This window comes from Hemitrygon akajei, chromosome 18 (genome assembly GCF_048418815.1).
Source record: "Hemitrygon akajei chromosome 18, sHemAka1.3, whole genome shotgun sequence".
NCBI lineage: Eukaryota > Metazoa > Chordata > Chondrichthyes > Myliobatiformes > Dasyatidae > Hemitrygon > Hemitrygon akajei.
The window spans coordinates 79,537,027-79,557,324 of NC_133141.1; the positions used below are offsets into that span (position 1 = coordinate 79,537,027).

At 55.2% G+C, this 20,298-nt stretch overlaps 1 protein-coding gene across 1 annotated transcript in view; it reads left to right on the forward strand.

The window, feature by feature from the left end:
* The first annotated feature begins 5,181 nt into the window (after positions 1-5,181).
* LOC140741412 (contactin-associated protein 1-like) overlaps positions 5,182-20,298 on the forward strand; it is a 97,530-nt gene continuing 82,413 nt past the window's right edge. Inside the window, exons 1-3 of the mRNA XM_073071579.1 lie at positions 5,182-5,309; positions 5,840-6,066; positions 8,215-8,262. Of these exons, the coding sequence (XP_072927680.1) occupies positions 5,182-5,309; positions 5,840-6,066; positions 8,215-8,262 (403 nt within the window). The remainder of the gene's footprint in view (positions 5,310-5,839; positions 6,067-8,214; positions 8,263-20,298) is intronic.

Genomic DNA, 20,298 nt, shown 5'->3' on the forward strand with positions numbered 1-20,298 from the left:
CACACACAGACACACACACTCACACTCACACAGACACAGACACACTCACACACAGACAGACACACACACACACACACACACCACAGACACACACACACTCACTCACTCACTAACTCACTCACACACACACACTCACACAGACACACACTCACACTCACACAGACAGACACACAGACACACACACACACACACACCACACACACACACACACACACACACACAGACACACTCACACACACAGACACACACACACACTCACGTCTGCGCGGCGGGTGAACTCTCTGCTATTGTTTCCACGCTGCAGGTGGACGAGGACCCAGTGGTGTGGGAACGAATCTCCCTGTGGGGGGACAAGAACTTTGACTCCCCCAAGTCCCTCTTCCTGGGCCGCGTGATAGGTGAGTTTCTTCACCTTCTCCCGGAGGGGCTGAGGAGAGTCGAACGGGGCGGGACTCGGGGGGGAGAGAGCCACGCTGTGGGACGGAGGGGGGAGACGTGTGAACACTCCCGGAGAAAAGTGGGTGTATTTCGGAAAATAACCCTGGGGAGCTGTGACGAGGACGGGGGAGGGTGTAGGAGAGATGCGTCTGGGCTTTGGCTCACGGAGGAAGGCTGTTGGCTGATTTTTTTTTTTGGGGGGGGGGAGAGACAGTTCTGCGGCGGTTGCTTGGCTGTCGCTCGGACTGCGCACCGGGCAGGTCGGAGATGGAGTGTCATTCGCACACGCCCGCACCGTCCTGAGGCGACTCCCACCCTTCTCGGAACCGCTCTCCGGAAGACTGGTCATGGTGGCGGGCCGGGTTCCGAAGGGCTTTAACGGGGCTTTAACGCGGCGGCCCGGCGCTCCGAAGTGGGCGACCTCGTTCCTCCGCCGGGGCCGTGGCCTCTGGTGAAAGGTCACCACCTGTCAGGCGGGTAACTTTAAAAAAAAATAAAACGGCTCTGCAGTGCGATATTCTGGCGCCCCCTGAGCACGGGGAAGAAGCTGTGGCTGGCCTGAGGGCGTTACTGAGATCGGCAAAGGGCACCGAAAGCCCCTCTTCTACCTCCGGTCCACCGGAGAGCGCGGGGAAGGGGAGGAGTTCTTCGTGCCGGTAGAGCCCTACAGGATCGCTAACTTCACCATGATGCCTCCGGGATCTGTACTGGGTCCAATGTTGTTTGTCATTTACATTAATGATCTGGATGATGGGGTGGTAAATTGGATTTGTAAGTATGCAGATGATAGGTGGCGTTGTGGATAATGAAGTAGGTTTTCAAAGCTTGCAGAGAGATTTAGGCCAGTTAGAACATAAGAACATAAGAGATAGGAGCAGGAGTAGGCCAATCGGCCCCTCAAGCCTGCTCCGCCATTCAATAAGATCATGGCTGATCCAATCTTAACTCTAGTTTTCACCGAATCCCACAAGGCAACAGTGCCAACCAACAGGGCACCATGCCGCCCATTTTATTTTATTATTCATCCCGCCCAAACCCATGTGATCACCCGGGGGGAAAAAAAAACCGAGTTGCCAATTGAGGAGAAAAAATCTGGAAAATTCCTCTCCGACCCATCCAGGCTATCGAAAACTGGTCCAGGAGATCACATGGCTGATCTAAACCTAGCCTCATGTCCACTTACCTGCTCGCTCACCGTATCCCCTAATGCCATTTTTATCCAGGAAAATGTCTATCTCCGTTTTGAATTTATTGAGTGTAGTAGCTTCCACAGCTCTCTGGGGCAGCAAAATTCCACAGCCCCACTACCCTCTGAGTGAAGAAATTTCTCCGCATCTCAGTCCTGGAACGGCATCCCCCTTATTTTAAGATTATGCCCCCTAGTCCTAGTTTCACCCATCATTGGGAACATTCTCCCCAATGAGAATGGGGCATAGAAGAGTGGGCTGAAAGATGGCAGAATGGAGTTTAATGCTGATAAGTGTGAGGTGCTACATTTTGGTAGGAATAATCCAAATAGGACATACATGGTAAATGGATAGGGCATTGAGGAATGCAGTAGAACAGAGATTCTAGGAATAATGGTGCATAGTTCCCTGAAGGTGGAATCTCATGTGGATAGGGTGGTGAAGAAGGCTTTTGGTACGCTGGCCTTTATAAATCAGAGCATTGAGTACAGGAGTTGGGATGTAATGTTAAAAAAAAAATTGAAGTTTTTGTTTTTTAGATATAGAAGGAGTAAAGGAGAGAAGAGGAGTGGATATTGGACCAGTGCAAACTGACATCTGGAGGGTTACTAATGGCGGAGGAGGGGGGGACAAAGGAATGGTGGACAAACGTAAAAGGTTATTTTGCATCCATGTTCACTGAAGATATGAGAGTGTCGGGGAGCAGACACTCATTGTTGCTGTTACGAAGGAGAAGGCACTTGGAAGCTGAAAGATCTGGTAGATAAGTCACCTGGACTAGGGTTATGAAAGGAGAGGCTGTAGAAATTGTGGAGGCATGTGTAATTATCTTTCAAGATAATTTAGTAAGTAAATTACACCCAATCAATCTACTAACCGGTACGTCTTTGGAATGCGGGTGGAAACCCACGCAGCCACGGGGAGAACATCCGGAATTGAACCCTGGGATCGCTGTCACCCCAAGTAAGTAATTTAGTAAGTATGCAGATGATAGGTGGCGTTGTGGATAATGAAGTAGGTTTTCAAAGCTTGCAGGAGATTTAGGCCAGTTAGAAGAGTGGGCTGAAAGATGGCAGATGGAGTTTAATGCTGATAAGTGTGAGGTGCTACATTTTGGTAGGAATAATCAAAATAGGACATACATGGTAAAACGGTAGGGCATTGAGGGATGCAGCAGAACAGAGTGATCTAGGAATAATGGTTCATAGTTCCGTGAAGGTGGAATCTCATGCGAATAGGGTGATGAAGAAAGCTTTTGGTATGCTGGCATTTATAAATCAGAGCATTGAGTACAGGAGTTGGGATGTAATGTTAAAATTGTATAAGGCAATTGGTGAGGCCAAATTTGGAGTACTGTGTACAGCTCTGGTCACTGAATTGTAGGAAAGATGTCAACAAAATAGAGAGAGTACAGAGAGATTTACTAGAATGTTACCTGGGCTTCAGCACCTAAGTTACAGAGAAAGGTTGAACAAGTTAGGTCTTTATTCTTTGGAGCATAGAAGGCTGAGGGGGGACTTGATAGAGGTATTTAAAATTATGAGGGGGATAGATAGAGTTGACGTGGATAGGCTTTTTCCATTGAGAGTAGGGGAGATTCAACAAGAGGACATGAGTTGAGAGTTAGGGGGCAAAAGTTTAAGGGTAACGTTAGGGGGAATTTCTTTACTCAGAGTGGTAGCTGTGTGGAACGAGCTTCCAGTAGAAGTGGTAGAGGCAGGTTCGGTATTGTCATTTAAAGTAAATTGGATAGGTATATGGACAGGAAAGGAATGGAGGGTTATGGGCTGAGTGATCGGTGGGACTAGGTGAGAGTAAACGTTGGGCACGGACTAGAAGGGCCGAGATGGCCTGTTTCCGTGCTGTAATTGTCATATGGTGGCAAAGGAGGTGCCTGGTGTACACGAAGCTTAACCCTCTGATTACCCAGGCGGGGGTCTGCCTGCTGGCAATGCAAAAAACCGGTCGCTGGAGGATGCCCGAAGCCGGGTCTCCCTCCGCCTGTTCTGGGATTCCTGGAGGGGAGGGCGGAGGGGGTTCCCCCTCCCCGGGGGCTCTGGGGGTCGTCAGTAGAGCGAAGCTCAGGTCCGACTCCTTTGCGGGAAAAACGCGCGGGAAGCGGGTGTCCCAGATCGAGCGGCCGGAGAAAGGGCTGCTCGGCCTGGAGTCCCGGCGGACCCCGACCGCGGGGGGGATCACTACCGGGGGACGGAGGGGGCGCCGGGCCACCCGCAGCCCGAGGTGCTCGCGCGATGTCGGGGGCGGAGCTGTTACAAGATCTGGAGCGCGCCCGCGCCCTTGTTCTCACTCTCGGGAGGGGGCGGACGCGGGGCAACTTGGGCAGCTGCTGGCAGCGGGTGGCTTCTGCGTCGCAGATCCGCCGAGAATCGCTGGTGGAGTTCGCTCGCTCCAGCCGACCCCTGGAACGCCGGACCCGCCAAGAGAGGAGACGCGGGGCGTGGGGGGTAAGCTCTGTGGGAGGACCTGGGCTCTCCCCTACCGCCGGAGGAACTGACCGGCGTCCTGAATCCGATGCGGCTTGGGCGGGCTGACGGCGGCCCTTCTGGGGCATACTGGGTGCTGCCGACACCAGAAGCCTGGCGACGGGTGAGTTACCCCTCTGCTGGCGGAGGTCCAGAAGGGAGATCTTTGCCGCCGTGGGGGACTGGGCGCCAGGTCTCCTCCGCACCGAATGCAAGAACTTTGCTCGTCGCCTGGGTTCCGTGCTGCCTTGCCCCAAGTGGCCCGCCCGGGGCGGGCCCATTCGGAACAATGTCCCCCCTCGTCCGGGACCTGATGCATCCGCCCCGCGAGGCGGATCTGTCAGCGTCCTCCCTCTCTCTCGATCAGGAGAATGTCTTCGTCGGGATGGATCACGAATCCGCTCGCCTTTGGACTCGGGCCGGATTTTGTTGCCCCCCACCCCCCCGTCCGTCCGTCTGTTGTACGCTGCCGCGGATCAGGGTCAGTGGGTCAGTTGTTGCCCGTCGCTTTGGGGGGTGGGGGCGAGTGCGTCAGCGCGACCCGATGTTGGGGCAATTGTACGCTGTCCAGCTAGGGCCCTTCGGGGGCGGTTAACAGGTATGATGCCGAACGAGCCGGAGGTGACAGCAGTCCTTTCGACGTTGTCCTCCTCGTGATCACCGGCCCGGCTGACCTTCGCAGGATGCGAGGCTCTCTGCGGGTCTGCTCAGCCGCGTCCTCTGCCAGGGTCGACCGGAGAAAGTGCTCTGGTCTCCTAGCGGGTCAGTGGGGGTGGGGGGGGGGGTGGCCTCCCCGCCAGAGGCGCTAACACCACTTGCGTTAAGCTCCCATTAAGCTCCACTCAGGTCTGCCGAAGTTCCACTTGATCGGATCTGGAGACTGGGTGCCCCGCGCCTGCTGGGACGCCCGTTCGGGTCCGCTCCGCGCCGGGGCCTAAAGCGGGGGAGGGCTTGCGTCCTGGGGCAGGCCGAGGCGGCCATCCGCGGGTCCAGGCAGTGGGGCAGTCGGGGGCCCTGCCTCTCCCCCCGGAGCCACATTTTGGCCAGGGTGTCGTTGGAGAGGGGGGCGTGCGATGAGCGACTGGAGCGAACCCGGGTGTGGAGATCGAGTCCGGATGTTTTACACGGGGCGTAAACGCGGAACAGCAAGCAGGAGGGATCTCGACGCGGAGCTTTGTCTCCGAGAAACAGAGTCTGACAGGTAACCTTGAAACTGGAACGAAACTTAGAACAAACGGTTCTAAGCGAGCGGGAAGCAGAGTTTACTCACGGTGGGGTGGGTGGGGGACCAACGAACTGGCGACTAGTGGTTGTGATGTAGGGGTTCTTATACTGATCTTTAATGGAACTCGGTGCGCCATCGTCAAAGGGAATTGGAAGCAATTTGGGAAATTAACGATCGGGTCCATGGCATAATGAATTAGGAGCAAAGATGGGGAATTAACGATCGGGGTCCAGCGGGGGATATCCCGGGCCTTCCACGGAATTGAGTGTGTTGTAGATGGAAGTAACCGCATCTTAATTTGAATCCGCTAACTATTGTAACTCCCCCCGACCTTCGTACGTCTTTTGTATTTGAATGAAGTTTTGTACGCTTGTTTGAAAAATCTGGGCGGTGGGGGTGGGGGGGTCACACTGTGTCTCCCGGTGAATGCAGAAGGAGTTTTTGGAGGCTGGGCGCGGCTGTTTTTGAGACGGTCTGAAATCCCTGCTTGTTCCCCCCCCGCGCAGAGGTCGGCGTCCTGGACCCGGAGATCCAGCGCTTCAACACGCCGGGTTCACCGGCTGCCTGGCCGGGGTCAGCTTCAACGGCATCGTCCCGCTGAAGGCCGCTCTGCGGACGGACACCAACCAGTCGGTGGTGGTCCAGGGAGACCTGGTGGAGTCCAACTGCGGGGCGATCCCCATCATTCTCTCCGACGTCCTGGTAGCAGACGACCCGTGGGCGCTGCAGCCCGGTACGGTGACGGGGCACGGGAGTGCGGGGGGTCGAGGAGAGACGGGGGGGGGGGAATGAGGGGAAGTGTGAGGAGGAGCAGCATACGGGGTTAGGCCGAGAGGGTAGGGACGGGTAGTGAGTATGGGGATGTTGGGAATCGGTGGCGGGTGAGGGTGAGGGTGGGGGCGTGACTGGGATAGGGGAGGGAGGAGATTGGTGAAGTTGAGGGGCAGTAGAGTGAGGGATGGGGAAAAGGGTGTCAGGGTGGGGATGGTGGACTGACAGGACGGGGAGAGCGGGGGAATGGGGACAGGGAGAGTGAAGATGGGGAAAGGGGATTGAGGGTGGTAACGAGGTGATTGGTGGTGCGGAGGAGGCTGAAGATGGAGAATGAGGGTGGGGACGATGGACTGATGGTGGGGGGGTGAGTGGATGGTGGGGATGGAAAGAGTGAAGATGGGGAAAGGGGGTGAGGGAAGGGATAAGGGGACTGATGGTGGGGAGTGAGGGTGGATGGCGGGGGGAAGAGTGAAGATGGGGAAGGGAATGAGGGTGGGGGTGAGAGGTCTGATGGCAGGGAGGGGGAGTGAAGATAGGGAGGGTGTGGACGGGAAGAATGAGGGCGAAGGCTGTGGTCCAAGGAAGTGAGGGTGGGGGAGTGGGAGGCCGTGTTGGGACAGGGGACAGGGTTGGACGGGGAGCAAGGATAAAGGGTGGGATGTAGGAGTGAGGGTGGAGGATGGGGGGAGGAGTGAGGGGAAGGGTGGGATTAGGTTGGGGATAGGGCAGTGAGGGTGGAAGGTGGGGTAGGTGGTAAGGGTGAGGAGAGGGAAATGATGGAGGAGTGAGGGTGTAAGCTGGTGATGGGGAGTGAAGAATGGGAAGGAAGTCATGGCTCAGTTAGGCAGAAGATGGAATGAATGAAAAAGGGTGGGAGAGTGGGGGAGCATTGGGAGGTGTGGGCAGGACTGGAAAAAGAACAGATAGAGCGGCAGAGGAGGAGGGGTGGAGAGTGCAAGGGAGGGAGTGGAGGGGATGTCAGGACGACAAGAGATGGTGGGAGCTGAAGGTTGTTGGGTATTGATGACTGTTCAGAGGAGATGGGTGTAAATAGATGTAATAAGTGATGGGTGTTGATGTTAATGTGTGACCGGTGTTGATGGATGTTAATGGGTGACAGGTGTTGGATGTTTGTGTGATGGGTGTTGATGTTAATGGTTGACGGCTGTTGAGTGTTAATTTGTGACCGGTGTTGATGTTAATGTGTGACGGGTGTTGATGTTAATGTGTGACGGGTGTTGATGTTCATGGGTGATGGGTGTTGATGTTAATGTGTGACAGCTGGTGATGGACGTTATGTGTGACAGGTGTTGATGGTTGTTAATGGGTGACAGGGTTGATGTTAATGGTAGATGGGTGTTGATGGATGTTAATGGGTGACATTTGTTGATGTTAATTGCTGAGAGTGTTGATGTTAATGTGTGATGGGTGTTGATGCATGTTAGTGGGTGACATTTGTTGATAATGGGTGATGAGTGTTGATGTTAATGGGTGTTGATGGATGTTAATGGGTGATGGGTGTTGATGTTAAAGAGAGGCGGGTGTTGATGTTAATGGGTGATGGGCATTGGGGTGATGAGTATTGAGGTATGATGCGTGTGGTTTGGTGATGAGTTGGGGTTGACGGGTGTTGTAGGGGTGACTGGTGTTGTAGGGGTGATGGGTGTTGGATAGTGATGGATGTTAATGGGTGATGAGTATTGAGGTATGATGCGTCTGGTTTGGTGATGAGTTGGGGGTGACGGGTGTTGTAGGGGTGTTGGGTAGTGATGGATGTTAATGGGTATTGATGTTAATGGGTGATGAGTATTGAGGTATGATGCATCTGGTTTGGTGGGTGTTGGGTGGTGATGGGTGTTGGGGGTGATGGGTGTTGGGTGGTGATGGGTGTTGGGGGTGAAGGGTGTTGGGTGGTGACGGGTGTTGGGGTGACGGGTGTTGAGAGTGACGGGTGTTGGGTGGTGATGGGTGTTGGGGGTGATGGGTGTTGGGTGGGGATGGGTGTTGGGGGTGACGGGTGTTCGGTGGTGATGGTTGTCGAGGCATGGCAGGTGTTAGATATGTCGTGTGTGAACAGACTTTGATGTGATTTCCCCCTGCTTTGCAGATACCCCATTTTTTGAATCCGACTCTCTGACCGGAGCTGTTATCGGCGGTGAGTGTGTCATGGGGGCAAAGTGGGACTGGGTTAGAGGCGCCGTGGGATGGAGTCCCAATGCTTTCAGAGATCTAATAGGAGTGAAACCGTGTTAATGTGTCTTAGAGGGAATGGTGACTTCTCCCGGGACCTTAAGGAGAACTGGACTGTAATCAAAGGCAATATTGCGAGGAAGCACCTCTGTTGTACGGGAATGAATGGTAATGGCAGCTCTGAGACTACTCGGATTTCGGAAATTGGATCATATCCCTAGGATTTCGGTTACGGGTCTGTATCCCTGGGGTTTCGAATACCGGATTGTGTCGCTGGGATTTCGAGTCCCCAACTGTACCACAGGCGTTCCGGGTACCAGACTGTCTCACTGGGATTTCGAGTCCCCGACTATACCACTGTTCCATGTACCAGACTGTCTCATTGGGATTTCGAGTCCCCGACTGTACCACTGGGGTTCCGGGTACCAGACTGTCTCACTGGGATTTCGAGTCCCCGACTGTACCACTGTTCCGGGTACCAGACTGTCTCACTGGGATTTCGAGTCCCCGACTGTACCACTGTTCCAGGTACCAGACTGTCTCACTGGGATTTCGAGTCCCCGACTGTACCACTGGGGTTCCGGGTACCAGACTGTCTCATTGGGATTTCGAGTCCCCGACTGTAGCACAGGGGTTTCGGGTAACAGACTGTCTCACTGGGATTTCGAGTCCCCGACTGTATCACTGTTCCAGGTACCAGACTGTCTCACTGGGATTTCGAGTCCCCGACTGTACCTCAGGGGTTTCGGGTAACAGACTGTCTCATTGGGATTTCGAGTCCCCGACTGTACCACTGGGGTTCCGGGTACCAGACTGTCTCACTGGGATTTCGAGTCCCTGACTGTACCACAGGGGTTCCGGGTGCCAGACTGTCTCTCTGGGATTTTGAGTCCCCGACTGTACCACTGTTCCGGGTACCAGACTGTCTCATTGGGATTTCGAGTCCCCGACTGTACCACTGGGGTTCCGGGTACCAGACTGTCTCACTGGGATTTCGAGTCCCTGACTGTACCACAGGGGTTCCGGGTGCCAGACTGTCTCTCTGGGATTTTGAGTCCCCGACTGTACCACTGTTCTGGGTACCAGACTGTCTCATTGGGATTTCGAGTCCCCGACTGTACCACAGGGGATCTGTGTACCAGACTGTCTCATTGGGATTTCGAGTCCCCGACTGTACCACTGGGGTTTCGGGTAACAGACTGTCTCACTGGGATTTCGAGTCCCTGACTGTACCACAGGGGTTCCGGGTCCCAGACTGTCTCATTGGGATTTCGAGTCCCTGACTGTACCACAGGGGATCTGTGTACCAGACTGTCTCACTGGGATTTCGAGTCCCTGACTGTACCACAGGGGTTCCGGGTGCCAGACTGTCTCATTGGGATTTCGAGTCCCTGACTGTACCACAGGGGATCTGTGTACCAGACTGTCTCATTGGGATTTCGAGTCCCCGACTGTACCACAGGGGTTTCGGGTACCAGACTGTCTCACTGGGATTTCGAGTCCCCGACTGTACCACAGGGGTTTCGGGTACCAGTCTGTCTCATTGGGATTTCGAGTCCCCGACTGTACCACAGGGGTTTCGGGTACCAGACTGTCTCATTGGGATTTCGAGTCCCCGACTGTACCACTGTTCCGGGTACCAGACTGTCTCATTGGGATTTCGAGTCCCCGACTGTACCACTGGGGTTCCGGGTACCAGACTGTCTCATTGGGATTTCGAGTCCCCGACTGTAGCACAGGGGTTTCGGGTAACAGACTGTCTCACTGGGATTTCGAGTCCCTGACTGTACCACAGGGGTTCCGGGTACCAGACTGTCTCATTGGGATTTCGAGTCCCCGACTGTACCACAGGGGTTTCGGGTAACAGACTGTCTCACTGGGATTTCGAGTCCCCGACTGTACCACTGGGGTTCCGGGTAACAGACTGTCTCACTGGGATTTCGAGTTCCCGACTGAACCACTGTGGTTCCGGGTACCAGACTGTCTCATTGGGATTTCGAGTCCTCGACTGTACCACAGGGGTTCCGGGTCCCAGACTGTCTCATTGGGATTTCGAGTCCCCGACTGTACCACAGGGGTTCCGGGTACCAGACTGTCTCATTGGGATTTCGAGTCCCCGACTGTACCACAGGGGATCTGTGTACCAGACTGTCTCATTGGGATTTGGAGTCCCCGACTGTACCACAGGGGATCTGTGTACCAGACTGTCTCATTGGGATTTCGAGTCCCCGACTGTACCACAGGGGATCTGTGTACCAGACTGTCTCATTGGGATTTCGAGTCCCGGACTGTACCACTGTTCCGGGTACCAGACTGTCTCATTGGGATTTCGAGTCCCCGACTGTACCACAGGGGATTCGGGTACCAGACTGTCTCACTGGGATTTCGAGTCCCCGACTGTACCACGGGGGATCTGTGTACCAGACTGTCTCATTGGGATTTCGAGTCCCCGACTGTACCACAGGGGATTCGGGTACCAGACTGTCTCACTGGGATTTCGAGTCCCCGACTGTACCACAGGGGATCTGTGTACCAGACTGACTCATTGGGATTTCGAGTCCCCGACTGTACCACAGGGGTTCCGGGTCCCAGACTGTCTCATTGGGATTTCGAGTCCCCGACTGTACCACTGTTCCGGGTACCAGTTTGTCTCTCTGGGATTTCGAGTCCCCGATTGTAACACAGGGGTTCTGGGTACCCGACTGTCTCACTGGGATTTTGACTCCCCGACTGTACCACAGGGGTTCTGGGTACCCGACTGTCTCCTGGGATTTCGAGTCCCCGACTGTACCACAGGGGTTCCGGGTACCAGACTGTCTCCTGGGATTTTGAGTCCCCGACTGTACCACAGGGGTTCCGGGTACCAGACTGTCTCATTGGGATTTCGAGTCCCCGACTGTACCACTGTTCCGGGTCCCAGACTGTCTCATTGGGATTTCGAGTCCCCGACTGTACCACAGGGGTTCCGGGTACCAGACTGTCTCACTGGGATTTCGAGTCCCGGACTGTACCACTGTGGTTCCGGGTACCAGACTGTCTCATTGGGATTTCGAGTCCCCGACTATACCACAGGGGTTCCGGGTACCAGACTGTCTCATTGGGATTTCGAGTCCCCGACTGTACCACAGGGGTTCCGGGTACCAGACTGTCTCATTGGGATTTCGAGTCCCCGACTATACCACAGGGGTTCCAGGTCCCAGACTGTCTCACTGGGATTTTGACTCCCCGACTGTACCACAGGGGATTCGGGTACCAGACTGTCTCATTGGGATTTCGAGTCACCGACTGTACCACAGGGGTTTCGGTTACCAGACTGTCTCACTGGGATTTCGAGTCCCGGACTGTACCACAGGGGTTCCGGGTACCAGACTGTCGCACTGGGATTTCGAGTCCCCGACTGTACCACAGGGGTTCCGGGTACCAGACTGTCTCACTGGGATTTCGAGTCCCCGACTGTACCACTGTTCCGGGTACCAGACTGTCTCACTGGGATTTCGAGTCCCGGACTGTACCACAGGGGTTCCGGGTACCAGACTGTCTCATTGGGATTTCGAGTCCCCGACTGTACCACAGGGGTTTCGGTTAACAGACTGTCTCATTGGGATTTCGAGTCCCCGACTGTACCACTGGGGTTCCGTGTACCAGACTGTCTCATTGGGATTTCGAGTCCCTGACTGTACCACAGGGGTTTCAGGTACCAGACTGTCTCATTGGGATTTCGAGTCCCCGACTGCACCACAGGGGATTCGGGTACCAGACTGTCTCACTGGGATTTCGAGTCCCCGACTGTACCACTGTTCCGGGTACCAGACTGTCTCACTGGGATTTCGAGTCCCCGACTGAACCACTGGGGTTCCGGGTACCAGACTGTCTCACTGGGATTTCGAGTCCCGGACTGTACCACTGTTCCGGGTACCAGACTGTCTCATTGGGATTTCGAGTCCCCGACTGTACCACAGGGGTTCCGGGTACCAGACTGTCTCACTGGGATTTCGAGTCCCCGACTGTACCACTGTTCCGGGTACCAGACTGTCTCACTGGGATTTCGAGTCCCGGACTGTACCACAGGGGTTCCGGGTACCAGACTGTCTCATTGGGATTTCGAGTCCCCGACTGTACCACAGGGGTTTCGGTTACCAGACTGTCTCATTGGGATTTCGAGTCCCCGACTGTACCACTGGGGTTCCGTGTACCAGACTGTCTCATTGGGATTTCGAGTCCCTGACTGTACCACAGGGGTTTCGGGTACCAGACTGTCTCATTGGGATTTCGAGTCCCCGACTGCACCACAGGGGATTCGGGTACCAGACTGTCTCACTGGGATTTCGAGTCCCCGACTGTACCACTGTTCCGGGTCCCAGACTGTCTCACTGGGATTTCGAGTCCCCGACTGAACCACTGGGGTTCCGGGTACCAGACTGTCTCACTGGGATTTCGAGTCCCGGACTGAACCACTGGGGTTCCGGGTACCAGACTGTCTCACTGGGATTTCGAGTCCCCGACTGAACCACTGGGGTTCCGGGTACCAGACTGTCTCACTGGGATTTCGAGTTCCCGACTGTACCACTGTTCCGGGTACCAGACTGTCTCATTGGGATTTCGAGTCCCCGACTGTACCACAGGGGTTCCGGGTACCAGACAGTCTCATTGGGATTTCGAGTCCCCGACTTTACCACAGGGGATTCAGGTACCAGACTGTCTCACTGGGATTTCGAGTTCCCGACTGAACCACTGTGGTTCCGGGTACCAGACTGTCTCACTGGGATTTCGAGTTCCCGACTGAACCACTGTGGTTCCGGGTACCAGACTGTCTCACTGGGATTTCGAGTTCCCGACTGTCCCACAGGGGATTCAGGTACCAGACTGTCTCACTGGGATTTCGAGTCCCCGACTGAACCACTGGGGTTCCGTTTACCAGACTGTCTCACTGGGATTTCGAGTCCCCGACTGTACCACAGGGGATCTGTGTACCAGACTGTCTCATTGGGATTTCGAGTCCCCGACTGTACCACAGGGGTTCTGGGTCCCAGACTGTCTCATTGGGATTTCGAGTCCCCGACTGTACCACAGGGGATCTGTGTACCAGACTGTCTCATTGGGATTTCGAGTCCCCGACTGTACCACAGGGGATCTGTGTACCAGACTGTCTCATTGGGATTTCGAGTCCCCGACTGTACCACAGGGGATCTGTGTACCAGACTGTCTCATTGGGATTTCGAGTCCCCGACTGTACCACAGGGGTTCCGGGTCCCAGACTGTCTCATTGGGATTTCGAGTCCCTGACTGTACCACAGGGGTTCCGGGTACCAGACTGTCTCATTGGGATTTCGAGTCCCCGACTGTAACACAGGGGTTCTGGGTACCCGACTGTCTCACTGGGATTTTGACTCCCGGACTGTACCACAGGGGTTCTGGGTACCCGTCTGTCTCACTGGGATTTTGACTCCCCGACTGTACCACAGGGGATCTGTGTACCAGACTGTCTCATTGGGATTTCGAGTCCCCGACTGTACCACTGGGGTTTCAGGTACCAGACTGTCTCACTGGGATTTGGAGTCCCCGACTGTACCACTGGGGTTCCGGGTACCAGACTGTCTCATTGGGATTTCGAGTCCCCGACTGTAGCACAGGGGTTTCGGGTAACAGACTGTCTCACTGGGATTTCGAGTCCCTGACTGTACCACAGGGGTTCCGGGTACCAGACTGTCTCATTGGGATTTCGAGTCCCCGACTGTACCACAGGGGTTTCGGGTAACAGACTGTCTCACTGGGATTTCGAGTCCCCGACTGTACCACTGGGGTTCCGGGTAACAGACTGTCTCACTGGGATTTCGAGTTCCCGACTGAACCACTGTGGTTCCGGGTACCAGACTGTCTCATTGGGATTTCGAGTCCTCGACTGTACCACAGGGGTTCCGGGTCCCAGACTGTCTCATTGGGATTTCGAGTCCCCGACTGTACCACAGGGGTTCCGGGTACCAGACTGTCTCATTGGGATTTCGAGTCCCCGACTGTACCACAGGGGATCTGTGTACCAGACTGTCTCATTGGGATTTGGAGTCCCCGACTGTACCACAGGGGATCTGTGTACCAGACTGTCTCATTGGGATTTCGAGTCCCCGACTGTACCACAGGGGATCTGTGTACCAGACTGTCTCATTGGGATTTCGAGTCCCGGACTGTACCACTGTTCCGGGTACCAGACTGTCTCATTGGGATTTCGAGTCCCCGACTGTACCACAGGGGATTCGGGTACCAGACTGTCTCACTGGGATTTCGAGTCCCCGACTGTACCACGGGGGATCTGTGTACCAGACTGTCTCATTGGGATTTCGAGTCCCCGACTGTACCACAGGGGATTCGGGTACCAGACTGTCTCACTGGGATTTCGAGTCCCCGACTGTACCACAGGGGATCTGTGTACCAGACTGACTCATTGGGATTTCGAGTCCCCGACTGTACCACAGGGGTTCCGGGTCCCAGACTGTCTCATTGGGATTTCGAGTCCCCGACTGTACCACTGTTCCGGGTACCAGTTTGTCTCTCTGGGATTTCGAGTCCCCGATTGTAACACAGGGGTTCTGGGTACCCGACTGTCTCACTGGGATTTTGACTCCCCGACTGTACCACAGGGGTTCTGGGTACCCGACTGTCTCCTGGGATTTCGAGTCCCCGACTGTACCACAGGGGTTCCGGGTACCAGACTGTCTCCTGGGATTTTGAGTCCCCGACTGTACCACAGGGGTTCCGGGTACCAGACTGTCTCATTGGGATTTCGAGTCCCCGACTGTACCACTGTTCCGGGTCCCAGACTGTCTCATTGGGATTTCGAGTCCCCGACTGTACCACAGGGGTTCCGGGTACCAGACTGTCTCACTGGGATTTCGAGTCCCGGACTGTACCACTGTGGTTCCGGGTACCAGACTGTCTCATTGGGATTTCGAGTCCCCGACTATACCACAGGGGTTCCGGGTACCAGACTGTCTCATTGGGATTTCGAGTCCCCGACTGTACCACAGGGGTTCCGGGTACCAGACTGTCTCATTGGGATTTCGAGTCCCCGACTATACCACAGGGGTTCCAGGTCCCAGACTGTCTCACTGGGATTTTGACTCCCCGACTGTACCACAGGGGATTCGGGTACCAGACTGTCTCATTGGGATTTCGAGTCACCGACTGTACCACAGGGGTTTCGGTTACCAGACTGTCTCACTGGGATTTCGAGTCCCGGACTGTACCACAGGGGTTCCGGGTACCAGACTGTCGCACTGGGATTTCGAGTCCCCGACTGTACCACAGGGGTTCCGGGTACCAGACTGTCTCACTGGGATTTCGAGTCCCCGACTGTACCACTGTTCCGGGTACCAGACTGTCTCACTGGGATTTCGAGTCCCGGACTGTACCACAGGGGTTCCGGGTACCAGACTGTCTCATTGGGATTTCGAGTCCCCGACTGTACCACAGGGGTTTCGGTTAACAGACTGTCTCATTGGGATTTCGAGTCCCCGACTGTACCACTGGGGTTCCGTGTACCAGACTGTCTCATTGGGATTTCGAGTCCCTGACTGTACCACAGGGGTTTCAGGTACCAGACTGTCTCATTGGGATTTCGAGTCCCCGACTGCACCACAGGGGATTCGGGTACCAGACTGTCTCACTGGGATTTCGAGTCCCCGACTGTACCACTGTTCCGGGTACCAGACTGTCTCACTGGGATTTCGAGTCCCCGACTGAACCACTGGGGTTCCGGGTACCAGACTGTCTCACTGGGATTTCGAGTCCCGGACTGTACCACTGTTCCGGGTACCAGACTGTCTCATTGGGATTTCGAGTCCCCGACTGTACCACAGGGGTTCCGGGTACCAGACTGTCTCACTGGGATTTCGAGTCCCCGACTGTACCACTGTTCCGGGTACCAGACTGTCTCACTGGGATTTCGAGTCCCGGACTGTACCACAGGGGTTCCGGGTACCAGACTGTCTCATTGGGATTTCGAGTCCCCGACTGTACCACAGGGGTTTCGGTTACCAGACTGTCTCATTGGGATTTCGAGTCCCCGACTGTACCACTGGGGTTCCGTGTACCAGACTGTCTCATTGGGATTTCGAGTCCCTGACTGTACCACAGGGGTTTCGGGTACCAGACTGTCTCATTGGGATTTCGAGTCCCCGACTGCACCACAGGGGATTCGGGTACCAGACTGTCTCACTGGGATTTCGAGTCCCCGACTGTACCACTGTTCCGGGTCCCAGACTGTCTCACTGGGATTTCGAGTCCCCGACTGAACCACTGGGGTTCCGGGTACCAGACTGTCTCACTGGGATTTCGAGTCCCGGACTGAACCACTGGGGTTCCGGGTACCAGACTGTCTCACTGGGATTTCGAGTCCCCGACTGAACCACTGGGGTTCCGGGTACCAGACTGTCTCACTGGGATTTGGAGTCCCCGACTGTACCACTGGGGTTCTGGGTACCAGACTGTCTCATTGGGATTTTGAGTCCCCGACTGAACCACTGGGGTTCCGTTTACCAGACTGTCTCACTGGGATTTCGAGTCCCCGACTGTACCACAGGGGTTCTGGGTCCCAGACTGTCTCATTGGGATTTCGAGTCCCCGACTGTACCACAGGGGATCTGTGTACCAGACTGTCTCATTGGGATTTGGAGTCCCCGACTGTACCACAGGGGATCTGTGTACCAGACTGTCTCATTGGGATTTCGAGTCCCCGACTGTACCACAGGGGATCTGTGTACCAGACTGTCTCATTGGGATTTCGAGTCCCCGACTGTACCACAGGGGTTCCGGGTCCCAGACTGTCTCATTGGGATTTCGAGTCCCTGACTGTACCACAGGGGTTCCGGGTACCAGACTGTCTCATTGGGATTTCGAGTCCCCGACTGTAACACAGGGGTTCTGGGTACCCGACTGTCTCACTGGGATTTTGACTCCCGGACTGTACCACAGGGGTTCTGGGTACCCGTCTGTCTCACTGGGATTTTGACTCCCCGACTGTACCACAGGGGATCTGTGTACCAGACTGTCTCATTGGGATTTCGAGTCCCCGACTGTACCACAGGGGATCTGTGTACCAGACTGTCTCATTGGGATTTGGAGTCCCCGACTGTACCACAGGGGATCTGTGTACCAGACTGTCTCATTGGGATTTCGAGTCCCCGACTGTACCACAGGGGATCTGTGTACCAGACTGTCTCATTGGGATTTCGAGTCCCCGACTGTAACACAGGGGTTCTGGGTACCCGACTGTCTCACTGGGATTTTGACTCCCGGACTGTACCACAGGGGTTCTGGGTACCCGTCTGTCTCACTGGGATTTTGACTCCCCGACTGTACCACAGGGGATCTGTGTACCAGACTGTCTCATTGGGATTTCGAGTCCCCGACTGTACCACTGGGGTTTCAGGTACCAGACTGTCTCACTGGGATTTGGAGTCCCCGACTGTACCACTGGGGTTCTGGGTACCAGACTGTCTCATTGGGATTTTGAGTCCCCGACTGTACCACTGGGGTTCCGGGTACCAGGCTGTCTCACTGGGATTTCGAGTCCCCGACTGAACCACTGGGGTTCCGGGTACCAGACTGTCTCACTGGGATTTCGAGTCCCCGACTGTACCACAGGGGTTTCAGGTACCAGACTGTCTCATTGGGATTTCGAGTCCCCGACTGTACCACAGGGGTTTCAGGTACCAGACTGTCTCACTGGGATTTTGAGTCCCCGACTGTACCACAGGGGTTTCGGGTACCAGACTGTCTCATTGGGATTTCGAGTCCCCGACTGTACCACTGTTTCGGGTACCAGACTGTCTCATTGGGATTTCGAGTCCTCGACTGTACCACAGGGGTTTCGTTTACCAGACTGTCTCATTGGGATTTCGAGTCCCCGACTGTACCACAGGGGTTTCGTTTACCAGACTGTCTCATTGGGATTTCGAGTCCCCGACTGTACCACTGTTTCGGGTACCAGACTGTCTCATTGGGATTTCGAGTCCCCGACTGTACCACAGGTGTTCCGGGTTTCCGACTGTCTCACTGTGATTTCGAGTCCCCGACTGTACCACTGGGTTCCGGGTACCAGACTGTCTCATTGGGATTTCGAGTCCCCGTCTGTACCACAGGGGATTCGGGTACCAGACTGTCTCATTGGGATTTCGAGTCCCTGACTGTACCACAGGGGTTTCAGGTACCAGACTGTCTCACTGGGATTTTGAGTCCCCGACTGTACCACAGGGGTTCCGGGTACCAGACTGTCTCACTGGGATTTCGAGTCCCCGACTGTACCACAGGGGATTCAGGTACCAGACTGTCTCATTGGGATTTCGAGTCCCGGACTGTACCACAGGGGATTCAGGTACCAGACTGTCTCATTGGGATTTCGAGTCCCGGACTGTACCACTGTTTGGGTACCAGACTGTCTCATTGGGATTTCGAGTCTCCGACTGTACCACTGGGTTCCGGGTACCAGACTGTCTCATTGGGATTTCGAGTCCCCGACTGTACCACAGGGATTTGGGTACCAGACTGTCTCATTGGGATTTTGAGTCCCCGACTGTACCACAGGGGTTTCGGGTACCCGACTGTCTCATTGGGATTTCGAGTCCCCGACTGTACCACAGGGGTTCCGGGTACCAGACTGTCTCACTGTGATTTCGAGTCCCCGACTGTACCACAGGGGTTCCGGGTACCCGACTGTCTCATTGGGATTTCGAGTCCCCGACTGTACCACTGGGTTCCGGGTACCAGACTGTCTCATTGGGATTTCGAGTCCCCGACTGTACCACAGGGGTTTCGGGTACCAGACTGTCTCATTGGGATTTCGAGTCCCTGACTGTACCACAGGGGTTTCAGGTACCAGACTGTCTCACTGGGATTTTGAGTCCCCGACTGTACCACAGGGGTTCCGGGTACCAGACTGTCTCACTGGGATTTCGAGTCCCCGACTGTACCACAGGGGATTCAGGTACCAGACTGTCTCATTGGGATTTCGAGTCCCCGACTGTACCACAGGGATTTGGGTACCAGACTGTCTCATTGGGATTTTGAGTCCCCGACTGTACCACAGGGGTTTCGGGTACCCGACTGTCTCATTGGGATTTCGAGTCCCCGACTGTACCACTGTTCCGGGTACCAGTCTGTCTCACTGGGATTTCGAGTCCCCGACTGTACCACAGGGGTTCCGTGTACCAGACTGTCTCATTGGGATTTCGAGTCCCTGACTGTACCACAGGGGTTTCAGGTACCAGACTGTCTCATTGGGATTTCGAGTCCCCGACTGTACCACTGTTCCGGGTACCAGACTGTCTCACTGGGATTTCGAGTCCCGGACTGTACCACAGGGGTTCCGGGTACCAGACTGTCTCATTGGGATTTCGAGTCCCCGACTGTACCACAGGGGTTTCGGTTAACAGACTGTCTCATTGGGATTTCGAGTCCCCGACTGTACCACTGGGGTTCCGTGTACCAGACTGTCTCATTGGGATTTCGAGTCCCTGACTGTACCACAGGGGTTTCAGGTACCAGACTGTCTCATTGGGATTTCGAGTCCCCGACTGCACCACAGGGGATTCGGGTACCAGACTGTCTCACTGGGATTTCGAGTCCCCGACTGTACCACTGTTCCGGGTACCAGACTGTCTCACTGGGATTTCGAGTCCCCGACTGAACCACTGGGGTTCCGGGTACCAGACTGTCTCACTGGGATTTCGAGTCCCGGACTGTACCACTGTTCCGGGTACCAGACTGTCTCATTGGGATTTCGAGTCCCCGACTGTACCACAGGGGTTCCGGGTACCAGACTGTCTCACTGGGATTTCGAGTCCCCGACTGTACCACTGTTCCGGGTACCAGACTGTCTCACTGGGATTTCGAGTCCCGGACTGTACCACAGGGGTTCCGGGTACCAGACTGTCTCATTGGGATTTCGAGTCCCCGACTGTACCACAGGGGTTTCGGTTACCAGACTGTCTCATTGGGATTTCGAGTCCCC